Source organism: Pezoporus flaviventris, unplaced genomic scaffold, assembly GCF_033815535.1.
Source record: "Pezoporus flaviventris isolate CSIRO_AGI_PZ_B2104156 unplaced genomic scaffold, CSIRO_AGI_Pfla_v1 ptg000001l, whole genome shotgun sequence".
Taxonomy (NCBI): domain Eukaryota; kingdom Metazoa; phylum Chordata; class Aves; order Psittaciformes; family Psittacidae; genus Pezoporus; species Pezoporus flaviventris.
In genome coordinates, this window is record NW_026892549.1 from 60,973,755 (window position 1) to 60,995,395 (window position 21,641).

Below are 21,641 nucleotides of genomic sequence, written 5' to 3' on the forward strand. Positions count from 1 at the left end.
GCAGATAGCACAGAAATACGTTTAAAGAAAAGTTTATCTTACTTTATATTACACTCAAGATTTTTCACCACTGAACTGCTGGTTTATTTTACTTTGAAGACAGTTCTAAGTTTATGTGACCATTTACTGTGTATCCCAGAGATTCTCAAATAAAACTACCAAATATCCAATTACTCAATAAATACCAGTACTCCCATTATGTAAATCTTAAAGAAAATCACATCATTGAAGTTATTGCAAATAAATACCTAGCTATAATTTTATAAATATTTAAATAAAATTCTGCTAAGTATAGCTTAGCCCCCTCAATATACAACTAAACTAAGGAATCTGTTGACTAAAAGTCAGAAAAACAGTCCAGAAAAACAGGTTTGTTTTTGGAACGTTAGATTCCTACAGATTGCTTGTAGGGCAAACTCAAAGCACGCTACCCCCTACTTCCCGACGCTCTGTGCTAGCTATGCTTCTTTGGTTAGTTACGAGCTATAGACTGAATGTTTTAAGATACAAAGGTATCTCAAAGAGAAAATGTGCATACGCTCACAGACTGCAAGGGTTACAGAAATCACTGATCCCTCCTCAAATCTTTTCTATTCTCAAGAAACATACACCGTCTCCCTTTGTCTAGAATAATGCTTTTCAATCTGGAGGGCCTCAGACAAGAGTCTTAGCCTGGAAAGGGCGAAGGAATGACAGCTAAAAATGCAAATTCGTATCTCCCTTATAGCAACAAATGTATGAAGAGATCTACTGAAAACGTTAATGGAACTGTCAGTTGAAAGCACAGAAGAGTCACCGATCAATGGACAGGAGTTACTGTTCCTTAGTACAGTAGATACAGTGTTTTCCAAAGCTGTAGGACATCCTATTCAAAAGCAAAGAGCACATATTCCTATTATTTCCTTTAAATGGTTCCTTGTTGAGAAATATTGACAGGTTCACCCAAAATACTGAACCTGGGTTATATGTAACACAATTCCAGCAATGTGGTGATTATGTGGCCTACTTGGTCCCCTCCTGTGCACCCAGCTTTAAAGCGTTCTCAACCTGCTGCTTAAGTAACCAATTATATCATCTGAACATTTCCACTACTGTGATACTTGCAATTAAAAGTATCATCGTGTAAGCCAAGCTCCAGTTCAGATATTACTACCAACTTCTCCATCATTTCAGAGTCATTCTGCACTTTCCATTCTACACAAGCAGTGCTGTGAGCCACTGCTCTATGCTGTTCTCTTACTTTGTGTTGCATTTTAGTGGCCGAATGGCTACATTTAATTTTTGAAAGATTCTGTCCCATTAAGGGTTATAGGTAAAAGGCTGAAGATTAACATAGCATGCCAAGTTAGGGTAATACAAGATAGTTTTGACTACCAATTTGACTGTAAGTATGGCATGCTGGGACAGATTCACAGCTCACAAAGCTCAGCAAGCCCTGGACTCTGAAATTTCTTTAATGTCTTGCTCTGATATGATAAACAACCAAAAAAGCTGATAATCCATGTCACTGCCAACAGAGGGAAACCACTATTTTTGCTTGGCTGATGCAAGTGGAATTTCTCCTTTCCCAATAATAATACTTCATTAAAAAAATCTCAGAGCCCTCTTCCAGACTCTCCTTGTCAATCCACTGCTAAAATGTGGAAAAGAGGATGCGATACTTTGGTTAACATTTTAAAACATCTCTCTTTTCACGTGTTCATTAGCATAAGACAGAAAGAGAATGAGGGGGAAACGAAGGAAATCATACATTTGTGCCACTTGCCATTCTATAGGTAAGGGACTACTGATGGGGTTTATATAAATGTGTATCTTCACAAGTGTTATGTGTGGGTAAGAAGTCACTCTACATAACTATCTATTGTGAATAGGCCTCCTGAAAACAAGTGCTTTTTAAGACACCTTTTTTTGTTTATTAGGTCCCTCATTTTTAGTTTTTTTTGGTGTGTTTCTGGTTATATGCAAATACTTCAGCAAGTGAAGTGTTCATAACAGTCTAATTGAGTTAAGTTCTGACTGCATCCAGGTTTCCTTAAGAAGGTTGGTTTTGGTTTAAAACAGAAGAACAGCATGCTTTTATATTTACCTATTGCACAGTTAATCACTTTTGCATTATGTTTCCTATTAAAGTAATTCTACGACTAAACTGAATAGCTCCAGAGAACCCATTTTGGTCTCGTGTCGGCTCAAGGACTCCCAGAACAAAATAATAACAATGAAAAAAAATAATTTCAAATTAAGCCACTACATAGAAACGTCCTGAAAAAGCCTTGGAAAGTTCATGAGTAAACACCACTTGTTTAGAAAACACCTCTGTAAAAGTACAGTACAGTATACAGATGATAGACCAGAATAGCTGCAGATGGAGCTGTTAAAGACAGCAATTATGCATTCAGAATGTTTATTATGGGCTCTTTGTTTTAAATTGTGGTTAAAAAATCCCCAGAGGATATTTAAAGCATAAGATCTACTTTGAAGGTTCTACCAAGAAGTTGATTTATAATCAATAAAAAGAATGAGCATTACCTCTGAGCAAGCACTCTGTCATAGCCCTACTCTTAGTACCAGGTTAGTGGAGCAACCTCCAGCCTGTGTTCACAGAGCAGAGTTTTCCCATCTGTTGGAACACTACAGGCTATCCTGATGATGGCTGAGGTATCCACAAAGATTTCCAGCTTTCACTCTGACTTTCTTCCTTTGAACGTTAACATTCTTACAATAGGTTTATATAAGCAACAGTTATATTATTATAATTTAATAACAGATTTGTTATTAAATCAGCCTCCTAAAAATATAAAAATATTGGATATTATGAAAGTGTCTTTCGATCATACTGCAATCTTCACAGTCTTCATAGGAAACCTAATTAGAGCCATCGCTTTAGAACTGTGATGTGTATTCATCTGATTTCATGTAACTAAACAGTTAAAAACCGTTATTTGCTAAGATTGAATACAGTCAAATTGCAAACCCATACAATCTGACAATGTGGTCATGTGCTCTTTCAAAGAGTGCATAGGACGGATTTCTGCAGCAGTCAGTACAGTAAATTCTTTTGATGCAATCCCAGTCAAAGCTGTAAACATTCCTAATCGCAGTTTCTTGGAAACCTTTTGTTCATGTTTTTATTAGCAAGTTGCACTGGAAGATCCCCTGCCTTTTTCTTTTTCCTCTCGTCAGTTACAGGCAGTATCATCACCTTCAACCCCTCCAGCTGTTCAGAACTACTCATAAGCATTTCTTCAATAGATTCAGGGTAGGAATCCTTTCCTTGCAGTGCACAATGACACTTTCCACATGCCATTGTTAGCAAGGCCCCAGTGCATGATCTTGGAGAAGCAGGTTGATGAGGAAGTGTGCTATGCCTTAATGGGATTTCCTGCAGGTTTGGGATCATAACCGTATAGGAAAGTAGCTGCTATTACAAGGACTGCTCCAAAGAAAAAGACACTGAATAGAATAAGGATAGGGAGAAAAAAAAAAAGAAAAAAAGTTAGCTTGTTTCAGTTGATGCAACTTCTTTTATGTGTTACAATCAAAGACAAGACATTGTGGGAACACAGCGGATAAATTGTATTTGTCCAATTTATAAAGAACAAAACAATTTGCATATATTTATTATAGAAGGATGCAGGAAGAAGTTGAAATAAGACATTTACATCCACAAAATAATGTATCTCTATAGTGACATTCTGAACGTTACAATTACAGTTTCATGGAACAACTGTCAAAAGTAATCAGAACAACCTTATTTTTTTCCCCATTCTTTTGCCTAAAGCTCTCTGCAAAACGCAAGCAGAAGCTAAAGTGCAATTGCTGCAGTTACCCAGCAACTTCTAACATCTTACACACAGCATGTTGTTGGAGTCGTGTTTGCTTTGAAGTCCAAAGCTTACGTCAAAACAAATTCCTGCGGCCCAAGAAACAGTTTGCAAGTCAGTATAATCTAATTTTTGGCAGATACATCAAGATTTATGTAAGGAGAAGATAATAAAGGCATCCTATGTATTGTGACACATGGGCCTTTAGGTTGTTTTGCTAGTTACAAGTCTGAAACAAAAGACCCAAAGCCAACAGATGATCAGTACACGTGTTAGAAAAGAGCCTTGTCATAAAGACATGACAGTGTTGACAATTTGAGCTTCTGAACCAAACACTATAAAAACTATGGCACATGACTTGATAATCCTTCAGAGAATACAGTTAGCCTGTTTCTGGACACGTTCCATCGCAACACATTCAAGCACTTTAGCACTTCACATCTATTGTCCCAATCAAAGATATTTGTTGAAGCACAGAAACAATTACGCAGTTTCAGTTCAAATAAATTCAGCTGGCGTAAGCCAGGTTCTAAAGATAAAGTTTGATTAACTCGACTTGAACCAAGTTATTTATTAAATAAGATGGCTTCAAGTTCTACATGCTGCTAGTTGGCTTCACCTCCTTTAATTATTTACCACTGTTTCCATTTTCACCATGTTTGCAGAAGCTGGCAAGTTACTTATTATTTTCCATTTGAGCACACAGAAATACCTAAACCACTTTCTACGTTTGTTTTAATAGGACAAATATAGGCTGCTTATAATTGAAATTCAATGTCTTCTACTTTTTAAGCCTAAACAGTCGTTCTGCTTCCCTTTTTGAATGTTTATGTAAAGTCCTGCTTATACTGCAAGTGCTTTTAGATAAAAAGATGGGGTTTTTGTATCAGATAAAGTTGCGAATATTATTCAAAGTATTTTTATACTATGAGTATGTGTAACATGAGGAGTGTGGGTCAATTATAAGCAAACTATTAATATTAGTTGGAATAGAGCAAGAAGGTTGGAATATTACTTCTGCACTCCACATATTAACATGCATTGCCAAGACAAACACTATTGTGGAACCTAACCATGTACAAACCCTGCAGTGTACAGAGCTACTAAAATCTGATTCACACAACTTCGGGGCAGTGTATTGGGCCTAGAAGCCTATAGCAACCATTTTCCTTTCTTGTTTGGTCAAGTTGTTTTCACTAATAAATACTGGATTCCTTTACTAATAAATATGGGATTCTTTATGGTACTTGCTGTAGTGTAACTTCCATGTGTGTATGCAAAGAGACATGTATGTGGAGAGAAAAGCAGGAGAGGAACACACTGAGGAAGGTAGGGTAGGGAGGAAAAGGAGAGAAAAGGACAATGAATTAAACCAGAGCTTGCCAGAGTGGCTTGTCAAGAGCCAAGATTTGAGCGCCAGTTATTCCTGACCTGTGGGGGGCTCTGTCTTACAGGAAATTTAACCTTGCCAACTGTTACCTATGGTATGTTATGAAACTCAACTTTCATGTGCAAGTTGTATATACATGGAAAAGACTTCTTACCTTGTAGGGACAAAATCTTGCAGCCAGAAATAGGAGATCAATGTTGACAGTATAATAGAGAGAGAAGTTGCAAATCCCTTTAAAATGTTGTCTGCATATTTTATAACAGCAGCAATCACCAGCCCTCCAAGTGCCTGCAAAAAATAGTAATGCTTGGATTTGCAACCTGCAAATTCAACTCAGAGCATCTGTTTTAACAACATGCACTTACTTTAGGAAAGGGTTTTGTCTATGTTTAGGAGCATTACATTTATGTTATGAATATGGGTTGTTAAATATTGGAGAAGTTCCTTCCCCATTAAAGAAACTGTTGATCATATTACCATCATTAAATCAGTGTAAGTGCTTGTACCCTGCATTTTTACCCATAAGAGGAAGGGCTTTTTTTATATTATTTCTATTAAAAATCACAAAAGAAATAAAGTTCACATGCTTTCATGTTGCACAATACTTTGTATTACATATACTCGCTACATATTTTCAAGGGTTTTATTTAGAGGTTTATTCTAATAGCGATAGAGCAGACTTTTGGCTATAGAATTCACAGTAGCTTAATGACACCCATTAGTTTCCCCAGTCAGTAAATCCCAAATGCCTCCACAGAAACATGTGATAGAAGTTATCTCACCTGTAGAACAACAACTACCCAAGTAAGTTTATTGTATCCTTGAAAAAATCCGTTCTTTGACAGTTGCTCTCCATCATAAATGTATACACCCATCAGTCCAAATATGCTACCAAAAAATCCTGAAAATATAAGATTGATTTAAAAGCTTCAGGTGAAAAACATGCAAACGGGTTCCTTGTCCTCAAGGACTGCTCACATATTTCCCATTTTAAAACAGGACTGCCCCTTGTGATACCATCACGTTCAAATGCAGCCAGTGTTCAAATAGATATTCTCATTTAAAAGCTGTTTTTCACACTTATAACAAGTTTTGACTGTTTCCAGTAGGATGCTTTTATCTTCCACTGCTCTCTACTGGAATGGGGTAATTTTTGCTTATGGCATATAGCAAAATTCACTTAAACAAGTTCAGTTTTCCTGAAACTAGTCCTGCCTGAAGGCTGAGGTCACACTACAACCTGTGAGAAAAACAGGGAACACATTCACTGCAGGAGATGGGCTCTGACATAGCAAGAGCTGGAATTGGGAGTTTCGCAATTCAGACAAGGATCATGGAAGTGGGATTCTTCTGATGAGGTCTCAACAGTCTCAAAAACAGTGAATGTTTACTAGTAGAGACTTAATGTCAAAGGAAGAAACTGAGGTGAGATCAAAATGTGTATCATATGGTGAGTATAGTGTTCTTCTAACCATCTGGGAAAATGTTCCGAACCCCCTTAGGCATGGACGTAACACAAAATACCTCCTCTATGACTGATTCAGGCTCTAGTCCTGAGCAGGAAAGAGGGAGCAGTTTTTCCATTCCTTTTCTATGAAAAGTTGGCCTCTATTCTCATCACTTTTCTTTCTGACAGACATAAAACCTTTTGTTTGCCAAGAATTCTTTTTGTAGGCAGAATGAAAAACTTAGATTTCATTCAGATTAAACCAATTATTTCTATTTTCCAATCAATCTGCTAAAATAACTGATCAACTGTTCATACATCCCTGACCTGAGCCTGGGATGCATTAAACCTACATTTTTTCCAAGAACTATTCTAAAATACATTTTACATTTTTTTCTACAGTTCTAATAATTGTCTATGGATATGAAAATGAAAACCAGGTTGGACATACAGGTTTTGTTGTTTGTGTTTTAAGAAATGCTCTACTTCAAAGCTCTTGCTTACAACTGACTTGCTCCTGAATGATACGACATCTTAAGTAGGCAACTCACTACCGTGCACTTGCAGAAAGGATGCACTGATGTATAGTGAAACAGTGATTTCATGTTTTACAGATTTTCTAAAAGCTACAGAAGATGACAACATTGATTTCATTTCTGAACTGAAAACAATCTTCCTAATGAACATATTCTACTGAGTTTGTATGGAGGCAAATTAAGCTCATTGACAAAAAAGAATTAAGAATAGAGTCACAGAATAGTTAGGGCTGGAAAGGACCTTAAGATCATCCAGTTCCAACCCCCCTGCCATGGGCAGGGGCACCTCACACTAAACCATGTCACCCAAGGCTCTGTCCAACTTGGCCTTGAACACTGCCAGGGATGGAGCATTCACAACTTCCCTGGGCAACCCATTCCAGTGCCTCACCACCCTTACAGTAAAGAACTTCTTCCTTATATCCAATCTAAACTTCCCCTGTTTCAGTTTGAACCCGTTACCCCTTGTCCTATCACTACAGTCCCTAATGAAGAGTCCATCCCCAGCCTCCTTATAGGCCCCCTTCAGACACTGGAAGGCTGCTATGAGGTCTCCATAGCAGGTGACTTGATTCTCACTGTTAGCACAGGCATTTCTGTCTTCATATATCACAGTCCTAGTTACTCATTACTTTCAACAGTTCATGTTTAGATGCAGCCTCTCCTGATCTCATGTTTTTCACAAAGCGACTACTGGAACATTCAATATATGACCAGGTCACCTGGTCATCAAACCAATGAACTCACTTGTTTTCATACACACTTCTGTGCACTGCAGAAAATCTGAAGAATGTTTGAAGAAATCCTTGATTTTTTTTTTTTGGCAATTATGACTGTTTAATTGGAAATTGTTTCAGATATCCTCATTGTCGCCCACCAAAGCACTTTTATCATGGAAACTAAGAGTGGTAATAGTCAGCTTTCCCTGGCAATGGGTTTTACATTGTAGCTCCATCCAGAGCACCAAATCTTCCCTTAAATCCTGGACCAAGCCCCAGCTACTCACCCTTCTCTGCCTTCAGAATTCCCTAACATAACCTTTCCTGATGTATTCCCTCCCCTACTTCTACAATAAATACTAGCAGATAGTAAGTAGAGGTTTTGAGCCCCTTCTCTATCCTCAATTTGCAAATCATTATGGGCATGTAAAACTATTAAAATATAACCAAATGCAGTTCTGTGTTTTTAGCTGAAACCATTTATAACACAGCCACAGGAAAAGAAAGGAAAAAAATACTGCTGATATTCAGACATTTTTGACTATAGCAGTGTCTGACCAACCATAACTACAAAAAACTACACCATCTCTTGCTTCTATGGTATATTCTACCAGACTCAGTACTCTATATTACACATTTATCTTAATTCTTCAGCATGTGGTATCTCCAGGAGATGACCTGAATGAAACTTACCAAGCTGAATGTTTCTGATCCACACAGACTGCTTGGTTTCCTTTAAGATTTTCTCAAAGTAAACGCCAGCAAATCCACTGGAAAAGCAAGCTATCAGAACTGCCATCAGGCCCACAAACTGAGATCCTGCCGAATGCTCCTTAGCAGCTGGTGCTTGGGAGTCTGAAGGCCACTGGATGTAAAAACAGTTACACAGCGTTCACTGGTAAAATCAAGTCAGGAGCACCTATAAAATGCAAGTTTGTTTTCTAGCATAAATACAATCCCATGCTTGCAAAGTTTTGTATTTTCACCACAGATACCTAGAAAAGCCTGCAAAGACATCATTTTTCTTTCTGCGTATTTGTAAGGAGTAAACCTGTGCCTGAAATGGGAGAACACCCTTCAATTTAAACAGGGCCAGGACTTATGCTTTATAAGGCAGAACTGTTTCTCAATCATAATTTGTGATGGTCATTCATACTCACCAACTTTTGCAATCCAACAGTTACCTTATAAATACAAGCACAGGTAGAAAACCACATACACAAGCTGCCTTTAAGGCTGGATCAGTTGACTTTTGCATGTGCCTCTCTTCAGTGATTATACAGATTACTAAACATGAAATTTGTGAAGCTAAATCCTGCAATATATCTACTGCTAACAGAATAAAATGCAATGCCATAGACAGAAATCATACTGAAGTCCGCTTCAGATGTTCTGCTTTCAGACGCTATCAGAATGGTTTATTCTCATTTTTAATTATTAAATTTGAAAATTCTATAAAATGTAATCCTGATTCTTTTTTAAATCCTTAACAAAAAAAAAAAATAGGATATGCTAAAATCTGCTAAAAATTCTTAGAACTTAGTCTCTTGTTCCATGATTCTGCCCTCTAAAAATGACAACCCCTTGTACCTCCACTATTTAGAACAGAGGCCAAGTTTGCCTCTTGAAAAAGTTCAAGTAAATTTATCATGCTGAAAACATATCGCGCTGTGAGCAGCAGCAGATCAGTGAGTCCCTCATGTCTCAAGAAGCGTGCTAGCAAATACTGCTATCACTGTTATTTGCAGGTTGCTCCAGAGCTCCTGTCACATTCTACAGGGGAGCACTGGGACACAAAAGAAGTGTTATTTTCTCTCTTTGAACCAGTTCTGGTGTCCTCTAGCCCTTGCCAGTGATGATTCATAGCTCGTGACCACACTCTGGCGCTCATGTGAAGCTGGTGGAATCAGAAAGTAAGCACAGAAATCCACGTGCCTTGAATAAACAAACTCAAACTACCTGCTAATACTTACCTGAACAAATGCCACTCCTGCCATCAGTATTACTAACGAAAGCCACTGGTATACACCTAACTTCTTGCTCAACATGGACACAGAAAACAATGCTGTGGTAAGAATTTTCAGTTGATACGTAACCTGGAAGAACCCAGAAACAGTTACTACTGCATAATTCATGGACGGATTTGAAATGTACAGAGAAATCCAAAGGTACAGTACCTGGTATGTGGCTGCGTCGAGGTTCGACAATGCTACATACAGCAAGTTATTCTGAAGAGTATAAATCCCTGAAGGAATAGCAAGTTTAAGAGTTTCCATGGGTTTATTAAGGATTTCATCATGTAGCACTCTGTTCAGAGTCCGTAAATTGCACTCTACCCAAAGAAACAATAAAAGAAATAGACATTCACTATAAGGATGCAGGGGGGGAGGATATGGATATATATGAATATATATAAATGAATGATATATATGAATATCATATATATATTAATATATTAAAAGAATTCTGTACTTAAAGATTGTTGCCTCCTTTTTAAAGCTATCACTGCTGTCAAGACCTCAAAATACTATGTTTGTTTAACTTTCATGAGACTCAGATATATGCAAGGAAAAAGGGCTGCAAGGTATCTTCCAGGAATATCAAAACTAGAACAATTATTCAGAAGAATTTAAGTACAACTTATTGAAACCATGTCAATATTTCAAGGTGAATGTCATCTAAAAAGTGCACATTTAGAAGCAAGTCATCAATATTTATGAATATACAGTGATATTTTTAAGCTGTTGAAGATCACATATATATGTCAAGGAATCAGATAAATTCAGTCTAGAATGTACAAAGTAAGAACTGGAGTAAATCTGAATATACTTTTTTCAAGCTTAAACCTGCACTTCTTCCTGTAATAATGAACTTGCTTTCTCCCTTCTTCATCTGCTGTTTGTTTCGGGTTTTTTTCCCTATTATTCTTGCTTGGGACACCTTAAAGCTTTTCACTTTTTCCTACTTTTACATATGAATGTCTTCAAATGCCTGAGCAAACACAGCTGCCTGGCTTCTTTTCTACTATTAGCTTTAACCTGTTAACAGAAAATTCATTTTTCAACTTCTCAATATCCATATTCTTTAGAGTTAACTCTTGCAAGCAAACAGACAATATCTTTTTTCCTGTGTTGAAGAATGAGGTATGATTAATGTCACTCCAAGACTATTTCTAACATTTCTAACACGAGAAGGGAAATGCTGTTTTCATGCCTGTACTGACATGGCTGCTCTGCAGTTGCCACTACAATACAGCATATTGATTAGGAAAATTACTTGGTGCAAAATTTGACACATACTGCTGTCTTTGTAGACCAAGAGAACACAGGCCAAAATCTTCAGAAGTTCAGCAATAACTACTGCAGTGGAGGATAAGTAACGAGGTCCTTCTTCCTTCAGCGTCCGAGAATAACGCATGGTCAAGACTAAACTTGTGGTCTGAAAAACCAGGATGCTCAAGGAAAGGTATTTTAAATTGGTAGACATTTCTTGACTTTTTTCTTCCTGAAACAGAAAAAAACCCCAAACCCAGGCTTAAAAGGCAATATTGCAGATAGAGGTTTCCCATGGGAACTGGCATGTTAAAAGAAGTTATCCAGGGAGCTCAGCCAAATGAAAACAACAAACCTAATCTGATATTTTAAAAGAAAAAGGAGATGAACAGTTTAGAAATGTTTTTTTCAAATAGGAGATTACAAATGGGGAAGCATATCAGAATATTAGAGTGAGAACTAATAGAGAAAAGCAATATTGCTTAGCTGTAGTAACAACAAAGTAAAATAAGGACTAATAACTGGTAATTAGCTTTCCAATAACTGGTTTCACTAAAGAAACCTCTCGAGGTAAATCAGTGCTGGATTTCTCTGTGTAGGTGAAGGCTCAGAAGGTATTCCCAAAGTGAAGGAGCTGTGGCACTGCAGAATGCCCAGCACCCCTGCTGCACTGAGCTATTCTCAGAACTAGATCTTCTCACCCTTCCACCAGGTTGCAGTCTCTGCCTTGCCAGATGACACAGTGCCAGCACAGCACAGGGTGAGGGCGGCGCTGCTTTACATGGAAATAAGGTATGCCTGATGCTGAAGGAAAAGGAGAGTTGTGGGAAAGCAGGATAGGAACATGTGGGAAGGAGGAGCTGCAAGGAGGCAGCACCAAACCCGTCCAGCTGGTTATCCTGCTCAATTGGTTCAATACAGATGACTGGTGATTGCACCCACTTTCTCACACTGCGCCAACCACCACAAACCTTACATTAGTAAAGCTGTATCATCCTCACCTCTATCATGAACTTTCACCAAGCTGACGTGGTTTCCTTTGCCCTTTGTCACCAACTGAAGTATTAACTGAGTGCAGAAGATTAACAGATTCAATGCAATTCGCATTTTGCGAGCACAATACAAGGACATTACATTCAGAACACTGTATCGTTTTCTGCAATTCTTCATACTAAGAAGAGTTTCCATACCACAGAAATGAATGCTTTCTATAAAAGATTAACTACTACTGCCTTCACTGCCCATATATTCAAAAATGGAGCCGTGCTTTATAATGAAAAAGTAAAGTCAAATAAGTATTAGAAGTCAGAGATGTTTTCAAGTAAAAGAAAAGTAGTAAGAGTCAAGACAATAAATAACTGTTCTGACTTTTGGAAGGCTAGAGATGGATAAGCAATACTTTATGAATGCATATGCCAGAGCTGCCCCTGTGCATGTTTTACATCTACAGGCACATAAGTTTTGACTCATTATCTAGGTTTGTACCACTGCTGAAGGATTTGCTGGTACCTCAAAATATTTGTAGCTGAAACTGGAGCAGTTTCTTGCTCGACTGCATTTCTCTAGCGCAAGATGCATTTCGTAACAGTTTTCATTGCTATGAGATCTGGAAAGCTGTGCTATGCAAGTATTTCTGACTTGCCTTTATCTTGTCTCTAAGCATTAATGCATTAATAGATTTTCTCCAGTCAAACAGACAAACTCTAATTAATACCTATACAGCATGGATCGGATGCTTAAGAGACACTGCAAACAAATACGAATTGCCAACAGCCACAGAGATAGGAAGTACATACTTGTATCCTGCACAGTAAAATTGTTTATGTTGAGAATTATATGGCTGTAAAAATATTTCTAAAATCATCTCAGACAAGAAAAAGATGCCAGGATGCAGAAACTGAGAAGAAATACAAAATGATTCCTTTAAGGAATCTTAACAAGGAATCTCTAGCGTGAGGTGTCCCTGCCCATGACAGGGGGTTGGAACTGGATGATCTTAAGGTCCTTTCCAACCCAAACCATTCTATGTTTCTATGATTAATAGAAGATAACATTTGTATGAACTATGGTGTCATTTAACTCACTGAAGAAACAAATACTAATGACACAACTGAACTATATAAATCAGACAGAAATGAAGGAGAAGAAAACTGCAGGCAACATTCAAGATTTGCTAACTTTTCCCACAGGTTCTGGTGGAATAACCCTTTACACAAGGATGTTAACTGTAGAATTATGCATCCCCATCAACAAAATGCAGAAGATCAGTTAGTCAGAGGAACAGCTTTGAAGAACAGGTTTGCTATACCTGAAAACAAGGAGGAGAATGAGAAGAACAGTTGCCAGGAAGGGATGAAGAGGGGACATACAAGGATCAGACTCTCCAGAGGAATAGAGATCAGATTCTTCAGCAGCAGGGAGAAGACAGAGGGAGATAAAGGGAAAAAACTCAAAATCCACTGGGAGAAAATACAGAACTGAAGTTCATCAGAAGGTCTGTCCACGCTACTGGGGAAAACACTGCAGAATGCACACTTACGTGAGACAACTTGCACAACATTTTTTCCACCTTTTCCATCTACCTCACTTTTTGGTATTGAGACCTGACAATCTGGAAACACAACGTGCTGTGGCTAACAGGAACACCACCAGATTTCATCCAAGCACACTTATAGATAAATAAGTTTTTAACTTTTTGGCTTTCACTTTTCAAACTGCTTCTGACAAACTACAGGTAACGGGAACACACATCCCTCCTGAACTGGGACCGAAATTTCTGCCTTCTGTGAGCCTGTGAAGTGACAAAGGGTTTTACAAATGTTCCCAATTCTGAGAGATCAATTTTATAACCTTCAAAACTGGTCACAATCTCAGAAAATAATGTTCATGTGAATCTCTTGCTGAAATAGAACCATCTATTTACTAAGCAGCTTAAAATGGAATTTTAAAAGCAAATCACTACTATCTTGTTTATGAGCAAGTATCAAAGCGTTCAGCATGAAAACATGCCAACTAGGTCAACAGTTTAGTAAGCCCATCAGCAAAGCCATAAGGAATACATACCACACTAGTTCCTTGAACTACAGTCTTGTCTTCAGTAGTAATCGTGATACAAAAGGGAGCTTTCCCAATGTGTCTCAAAAAGGTGCCAGTAGCAGCAAGCATTTCTTTGCCATAATTCACTAAAGCAGTTTCAGAGTTTCCAAAACTCATACAAAATAGACTTTAAGTGCCCAGTGCGCTAGCTGAAATAAGGGTATCTGTTAAGAGCTGTCCTGTCAGTGGCCAGCAAGGCAGGCTTGTAAAGGACAAGTGTGTGAATTTTCTTGCTGTATTTACAAATAGTTGGTTCACTGAAACTTATGTATGCCAATAAAATAACCACCCTTTACTGAGCACACATACTATCTTATCAGATCTCCTGGTCCCTCTTCCTTTCTTTAAAGAGAGCTGCGTATGAGCTCATAAAACTCTGCAAACAGGGCACTCCCGGATCCAGAAAAGGATCTAAGCACCAACCTTCAAAGGGCTGGACCATCTTTAAATGCATTTCACAGCAGGTTTAGATTTAGAGGTTACTACCAGAGGTGTAATTGCTTTCTTCTAGCCACAAGTTTCTGCTACTCTCACTGCAACAAACTGCATCATATACTAAGTGTCTTCAGTAACAGCTCACACTTTGTCTTAAACCAATAATGAACCCGGTTCTCAATGTGTTTCCTATACAGAGTTACCACCAGGCTTAGATTTCTTCCTGGGCTTTGGACAGACTACTCAGTACTGTGTTCCAAAAATCAGATTTAGGTTTGCCAATTCAAAGACACAAAGTTGAGCAGTCACATTTACTCAATGACTTTTGAACTGTATCTTGCAGTGAGAGGTGCTAAGTACCTGCAACTCCCAGGCTGCCACATGGCCTGTCACATCAGTTAACTCAGAGACTTGGCTTATTGTTCTTTTTTTCTATTAGTCTAAGTGAAAAGAAGTAAACCGCTCCTTCCTAGTTTATTCAGTATTACCATGTAGACACACTCTACAGCCAGCAACACGGAAGGCAGGGGCAGAGCTGAAAGGCAGGTCTATATAGGAAGTCAGCATTCAAGCCAAGTATTTGCAGCCATGTAACCTTCACCTTCGGTACACACAGGTGGATAAAACGCAGGGCTTTTCTTAACTTTTGTCTTTTACAGATGTGATGGTGTAAACCTCTGAGCTTCTCAGCTGCCAGATAGCTACAGTAAGAGAATTTTGTGCAAAATTAAGGATCAGGTTATGAATTTATCCTATTCTTGAATTTGTAGGAGGTGTCAAAACCTGAGAGAATTACTTCAGCTTAAGGTATCTAAAATACTAAAACCAAAAAGGAGACCTCTAGAAAGAGACATGACTTATTTATTTGAAATATTTTTTAGTTAAGCTGAGAGCCTAGAGACTGTCTGGAGACATTTTCCACAGATGAAGTTATGCTGCACATCAAGGACATCCTTCCACCAAGTATGGCCTAACACCATCTTTGAGAACAAGAGAGCAGGGACCACTTCACAGATCCAAGCACCCGTGTACAAATCCTGATAAAAATATGTTACAGTAAACTAAGTATAGAACTGTTAAGACTCAACTTTATCAAACATCAAGTATCTAGTTGAATAGCATGTTTTGGGCTCACTGAAATTACATTTTCACATATTGTTTTATAAAGAAAGATGAAAGCTCATCCACAAATGATCTGAATTTCATTTATTTGTGCATTTCTCCTGCATCAGTTACATTGAGAGTTCCTTCAGTATCCCAAACTATCCAATATTCTGCATTATATTTCACAAATTCAGTCTGAATTACTAAGAAAGCTTTTTTAGAAGCTGGCTCACTTTTTATTATATTCATTTGATTTCATTTTTTCTTAAATTTAAAAAAAAAACAAACCTAACTACTATTATGCTTGCAATCTTCACAGTGATGGCGTTACATGAGTTACATTTCCTCTAGCCTAGCTGTGAAAGGTTTTCATTGCTGATGGTCTTTCACAGTAAAAAGCCAAGTTACAGAAGTTATTGCTAGTGCTTATTCCATTTTTGGATCAACGAGTTTAAGACTGCTTAACCAAACTAAAGGCACTTGCAGATTAGTTATAGTACAAAGTCAAACAGAAGCAGACAACCAACCTCTTAAAACTGCAGAAGGGTAACTTGAAGTCTGCAGTCTCTAGCAAAACTTTTAAGACCAGCTAGAAAATAAGCAGTGACAGAATCTGCCTCACAGAAGGGTGGGAAGTACAGTACACTACTGCATTCCAGTGGAATGGATACGGACACACTTCCTGGCCATTTGCTTTGAAATCACGGCAGCAGATTGAAGAAATAGGACTGTGTTCTCCTATTTCTCAAATGGAATGTAAGCCTGGTGCTGATGCTACACCTGTACAAATATAATAAGCTGGCAACAAAGAGGAAAAAGACAATTATTAGGTGGAGTAAGAGCTCACAGAACCTGAAGAACCTATTTTTATTACTTCCTTCTTCACATTCACACGTGCATTACCGTCTTCCCTGTGTTGGCTAACAAACAAATAATATGCTACTATCTATAACAACTACATCCCTCAGAGGAAAGTTCTTTTCCATAAATCTTTCACTTGAACTCAATATAGCCTTCTTCCCACCAAAATTAGTACCAGATGCAACAAATACATTAGGTATAGAAATAAATGGATGGAGTTCATGAAGTTCAGTAAGCCCAAGTGCAAGGCCCTGGATACGGGCTGGGGCAATTCCCAGTATCAGTACAGGCTCGGTAACAGCTCAAGAGCAGCCCTGTGGAGAAGGATGTAACGGTGCTGATGGACGAAGAATTGGACATGAGCGGGCAATGTATGCTTGCAGCCCAGAAAGCCAACCTTATCCTGGGCTCCATCAAAAGTAGCATGGCCAGCAGCTTGAGGGAGGTGACTCTGTCCCTCTGCTCCCATGAGATCCCACCTGGAGTACCACATTCAGCTTTGAGTCTCCAGCAGAAGACAGATTTGGCCCTGTTAAAGCAGGACCTGAGAAAGGCCACAAAAATGAATAGAGGGATGGAACACCTCTCTTCTGAGGAGCTGGGGTTCATATTGGAGAAGAAAAGGCTCTGGTGAGACCTTACTGCAGCCTTTCAATATATAACAGGAGCTTTTAAGACAGACAGAGACTTTTTACTAAGGCCTGCAGTGTCAGGACAAGGGGCAACAATTTTAAACTGAAAGAGGGGAGATTTCAATTGGATATAAGGAAGAGAGTTTTTGGGATGAGGTTAGTGAGACCATGGCAGGGAGGCTGGAAGTAGCTAATCTTTAAAGATCCCTTCCAAACCAAAGTATTCTAGGATTCTGTGATAAATACCTCAGATAGTAGCGAGGGTGCACAGACTTTTCCAAATCTAGTAAATGCTGCTGAACTGGGTTATGAACAAGATCTTACATATATATATTTGAAGTGCTAAATTTGGACTGATATCATGCAACAACACATTTCTTTCTCTCCCCACCCTTCCCAATGTGTGTTCTTTCATATCTGTGTATTTATTGTTTTCATAAACCATGTTATAAATATTGCTAATAATCTTAAACCTATTTCTCACTTTAAAAGATCGCTATTCATGTTTTCAATCTTTCTCATATGATAGAGGTTTCTCCTTCATTCCCTCCCACGTGTCTATACTTGCCAGCTGCTCCTCCCCAAATACATGGCACTCCTCACCTAGACCACTGCAACTCACTCCATCATTTAAAAACTTACCTTCCTTTTGCTTTTGTTTTTTGGTTTGTTACTCATTCTTCTCGTTGGATACATTATAATGTGTATTGAGCACGCTATGGCAAAAATAAACTATGTTCTTCTTAGAGCTTGTCTTCTTCTTCAGAAGCGTTATTCAAAGCAAATCCTCTAGCAAAGTTTTTCTTGCGTCTTCTAGCAGAAACTGAGTAACAGAGATGTTTTCACATGAAGTTTTCCTTCAGGCAGTGTTTCCAATTTCTTCATTGACATTAGAAAAAAATCTTAACCGGTGAAAATAATTGAAAACATTACTGCATTCAAGTAACATCTTCACAACAAGGACAGCAAGCACAACACAGCAGAATGCTGGTGGACCTTGCTCCTGCAACGTCATCTAGTACCTATCTAGGTAGTGCTATCTAGTACCCTATCTTGGTGTGCTTGTTTTAGCTAGGGCAATTTTCTTCATGGTAGCTGGTATGGGGCTCTGGTTTGGATGTGTGCTGAACATTGTACTGATAACACGGGGATGTTTTAGCTTCCACCGAGCAGAGTTTACACAGGGTCAAGGCTGTTTCTGCCTCTCACCCCATCAGCGAGCTGGCTGGGGGTGCACAAGGACCTGGGAGGGAACGTAGCTGATCCCAATGGACCAAAGGGATACTCCAGACCGTATGGAGTCAGGCTCGGCACATAAAGCTGGGGAAAGGAGGAGGAGTTACAGCATTTGTCTTCCCAAGTAACGGTTACGCATGATGGAGCCCTGCTGTCCTGGAGATGGCTGAAGCCTGACCATGGGAAGTGGTGAATGAATCCCTTGTTCTCCTCTGCCTGTGTGTGTGGCTTTGGCTTTCCCTGTTCAACTGCATTTGTCTCAACTCACGAGTTGTTTCCTTACTTTTACCCTTCCCATTTTCTCCCCCATCCCACTGGGGAGGAGTGAGCAAGCGGCTGCATGGGGCTTAGTTGCTGGGTGGGGTTAAACCACCACATTTGGCCTTTTTAAAATCATGCAGGTACCTTTTAGCAAGGGCACTTGGTGCACAGAGCAGTTACACATTAAGTTGTAACTGCTAACGATCAAGCAATGATTTCCTCTCAACTTTGCTCCAAACCCCTAGACTTTTGCCAAGTATAGTAGAGGCTGTATCACTGGCCTAACACTCAACCAGGAAACTGCACCACTGCCAAGTCTAACAAAGGGAATGCAATTATATATTAACTAACATCTAATTTCAGATAATGCTATAGATTGCTTGGGACCCAGGTCAGGTTTTCCTCTAGGTTGACAGAAAACACAGCAGTTCAAACACACGGTTCTGAAGACCTCGCAGAATTTTTTTTTTTTTTTCTTTCTTTTGTGGGGGAGAAGAAAAAAAAAATCACCATTCCAATCTATGAATCAGAATGGAAAAGTTGGGCATTGTGAACCTTAAATGCCAAATCTGTGGCTAAATACTCTTTAAGCCCACCCCATCCCCTTTTATCCTTTACACCAAGCCTAAGAATCCAAAGGCAAGATTTCCTTGACCGAGGAGAATTTGTTTTGATGACTATTAAAGAAATTACATATGGAGAATAAATATTCAGCATTCAGGAAATTCAAGCCATCATTGAGCCAAATCTAACACCAATATTTCTTGTAAGATGAAGCTTTCAACTACGCACACAGTAGTGCAATAGTTTTATATTGACATAACAGTCATTAAGCCAAACTCTGCCTGCCAGCACAGAAATCTGATACGACCTGCCTTAACTGCCTCTCTCTTTTCAAACAGTGCATACACTGCACTCATTGTATGGACCACAGAACAGAAAGATCCTAGTAGTCACGGTCAGACTCTGGGAGCAAGGAAGCATTCAGTTCTCAGTTTCAGTTGAAGCACACAGGAGGGCAATGCCAAGAGCTGCCTGAATCCTGCACATCTCTCAAGCCAATGAAGGGACTTGACTTAAGGTGCTGAAAGGCTGAGCACTGAATACAAGCTACAGCTTACTCTTACATTATTTATGAATTACTAATCAAGTCTCAGTGCTTGAGGCAATGCAGCCACCCTCACTCAAGGTGACCCAGCATGAGTAACACAAACTAATACTACAGTGAAAATCAATCTGTAGACACTTACTGCTGAAAGCTAGTAGTAACAAATGAAATCAGACAGCTGAACAGTGCACTACAGGGGGTATGACTGTAAGACAAGAAGGTCCAAAAATTCAGTGGAAAATCCTTAACTCCTAACCATCTTACATTTGTATACTAGATCCTAAGAGGTACAGATCTTAAGAGTCTCTCCTCCCCTCTAGGGACACCCACTATCAATGTGACCCACCTTTGTAGCCTGCAGAGCTCCAGTGAAGATACTGACACTGTGCAAGCAGTGTGCATATGGGTATGAACTGGAGTAACTGGTGAGGAATAAACTCAGGTGCTAAGCAATCCACGAATAATAAGAGAGGAATAACTATCTAGCAAGCCTGTACCAAAATCAAGTATGTGTTGCCCTCACTTAATACTCCAAATCTGGAACTGTTTTAAGCAGACACATTTGATTAGGGGGATTGAGGTGCCCTCAGCAAGTCTGTGATAGCACCAACCTGTGTGGTGCAGTCGACATGCTGGAGGGAAGGGATGGGATCCAGAGGAACCTGGACACGCTGGAGAGGTGGCCAGTGCGAACATCATGAAGTTCAACAAAGCCAAGTGCAAGGGCCTACACCTCGGTCAGGGCAATCCCAGGCACAGCTACAGGTTGGGCAGAGAAGAGACTCAGAGCAGCCTGAGGAGAAGGACTTGGAGGTGCTGGTCGATGAGAAACTGAACAGCAGCTGCTTCAGTGTGCGCTTGAGCCCAGAAACCCCCCCGAGTGCTGGGCTGCATCAACAGGAGCATGAGCAGCAGTTGAGGGAGGGGACCCTGCCTCGCTGCTCTGCTCTCATGAGACCCCACTTGCAGCACTGTGTGCAGTGCTGGTGTCCCTAACATCAGAAGGTCATGGAGCTGTTAGAGCAAGTCCAAAGGAGGCCACGAGGATGATCAGGGGCTGGAGCACCTCCCGTACGGACACAGGCTGAGAACACTGGGGCTGTTCAGCCTGGAGAAGAGAAGCTGTGTGGACACCTCAGAGCAGCTTCCAGTGTCTGAAAGGGGGCCACAAGGATGCTGGAGAGGGACTCTGCATCAGGGACTGCAGCGATAGGACAAGGGGTGGTGAGTTCAAAGTGAAACAGGGGAAGTTCAGGTTAGATCTAAGGCAGAAGTTCTTCCCTGTGAGGGTGCTGAGGCGCTGGCACAGGGTGCCCAGAGAAGCTGTGGCTGCCCCATCCCTGGCAGTGTTCAAGGCCAGGTTGGACACAGGGGCTTGGAGCAACCTGCTCTAGTGTGAGGTGTCCCTGCCCGTGGCAGGGGGCTGGAACTGGACGATCTTAATTAAGGTCCTTTCCAACCCAAACCAGTCTGGGAGTCTGGGATTCTATGATTCCTTTTGCCTAGATACCTGGCTTGGACGATCCCTGCCTTTTTTGTTCTGTTATTGCAAACAGCAGCATAACTAGCAAAATTAGGAATTAGGCTGTGTAAGAAGCCTGTAGGATTGTTAAAGACATACAGACACCCCTAACGACACATTGCTCTAAATAAAGCAAATTTATACTTGCAACTACCACAGTCCTTCCTAAACCCAGTGTTTTGCTGCATATGCTACTTCTAC

The 21,641-nt window shown here is 39.7% G+C and overlaps 1 protein-coding gene across 1 annotated transcript; it reads right to left on the reverse strand.

Annotated features, from left to right (window-relative positions):
- Positions 1-1,062: 1,062 nt before the first annotated feature.
- Positions 1,063-18,951, reverse strand: SLC35A3 (solute carrier family 35 member A3). The gene is made up of 8 exons (XM_061461040.1): positions 17,956-18,951; positions 11,213-11,417; positions 10,091-10,245; positions 9,887-10,009; positions 8,607-8,778; positions 5,994-6,112; positions 5,366-5,499; positions 1,063-3,450 (listed from the first exon to the last, which is right to left on the reverse strand). Exons 1-8 carry the CDS (start codon positions 18,007-18,009, stop codon positions 3,360-3,362), a joined length of 1,053 nt encoding a protein of 350 aa, XP_061317024.1. The 5' UTR covers positions 18,010-18,951; the 3' UTR covers positions 1,063-3,359.
- Between the last annotated feature and the right edge of the window lie 2,690 nt (positions 18,952-21,641).

Coding starts and splice junctions, on each gene's coding strand:
- SLC35A3 (XM_061461040.1), bottom strand. CDS start 18,009: ATGTATCCAACGAGAAGAATGAGTAACAAACCAAAAAACAAAAGCAAA. Junction 8,779..9,886: donor CAGGAGTGGCATTTGTTCAG/GTAAGTATTAGC, acceptor TTTTACATCCAG/TGGCCTTCAGACTCCCAAGC. Junction 6,113..8,606: donor GATCAGAAACATTCAGCTTG/GTAAGTTTCATT, acceptor TTATATTTTCAG/GATTTTTTGGTAGCATATTT.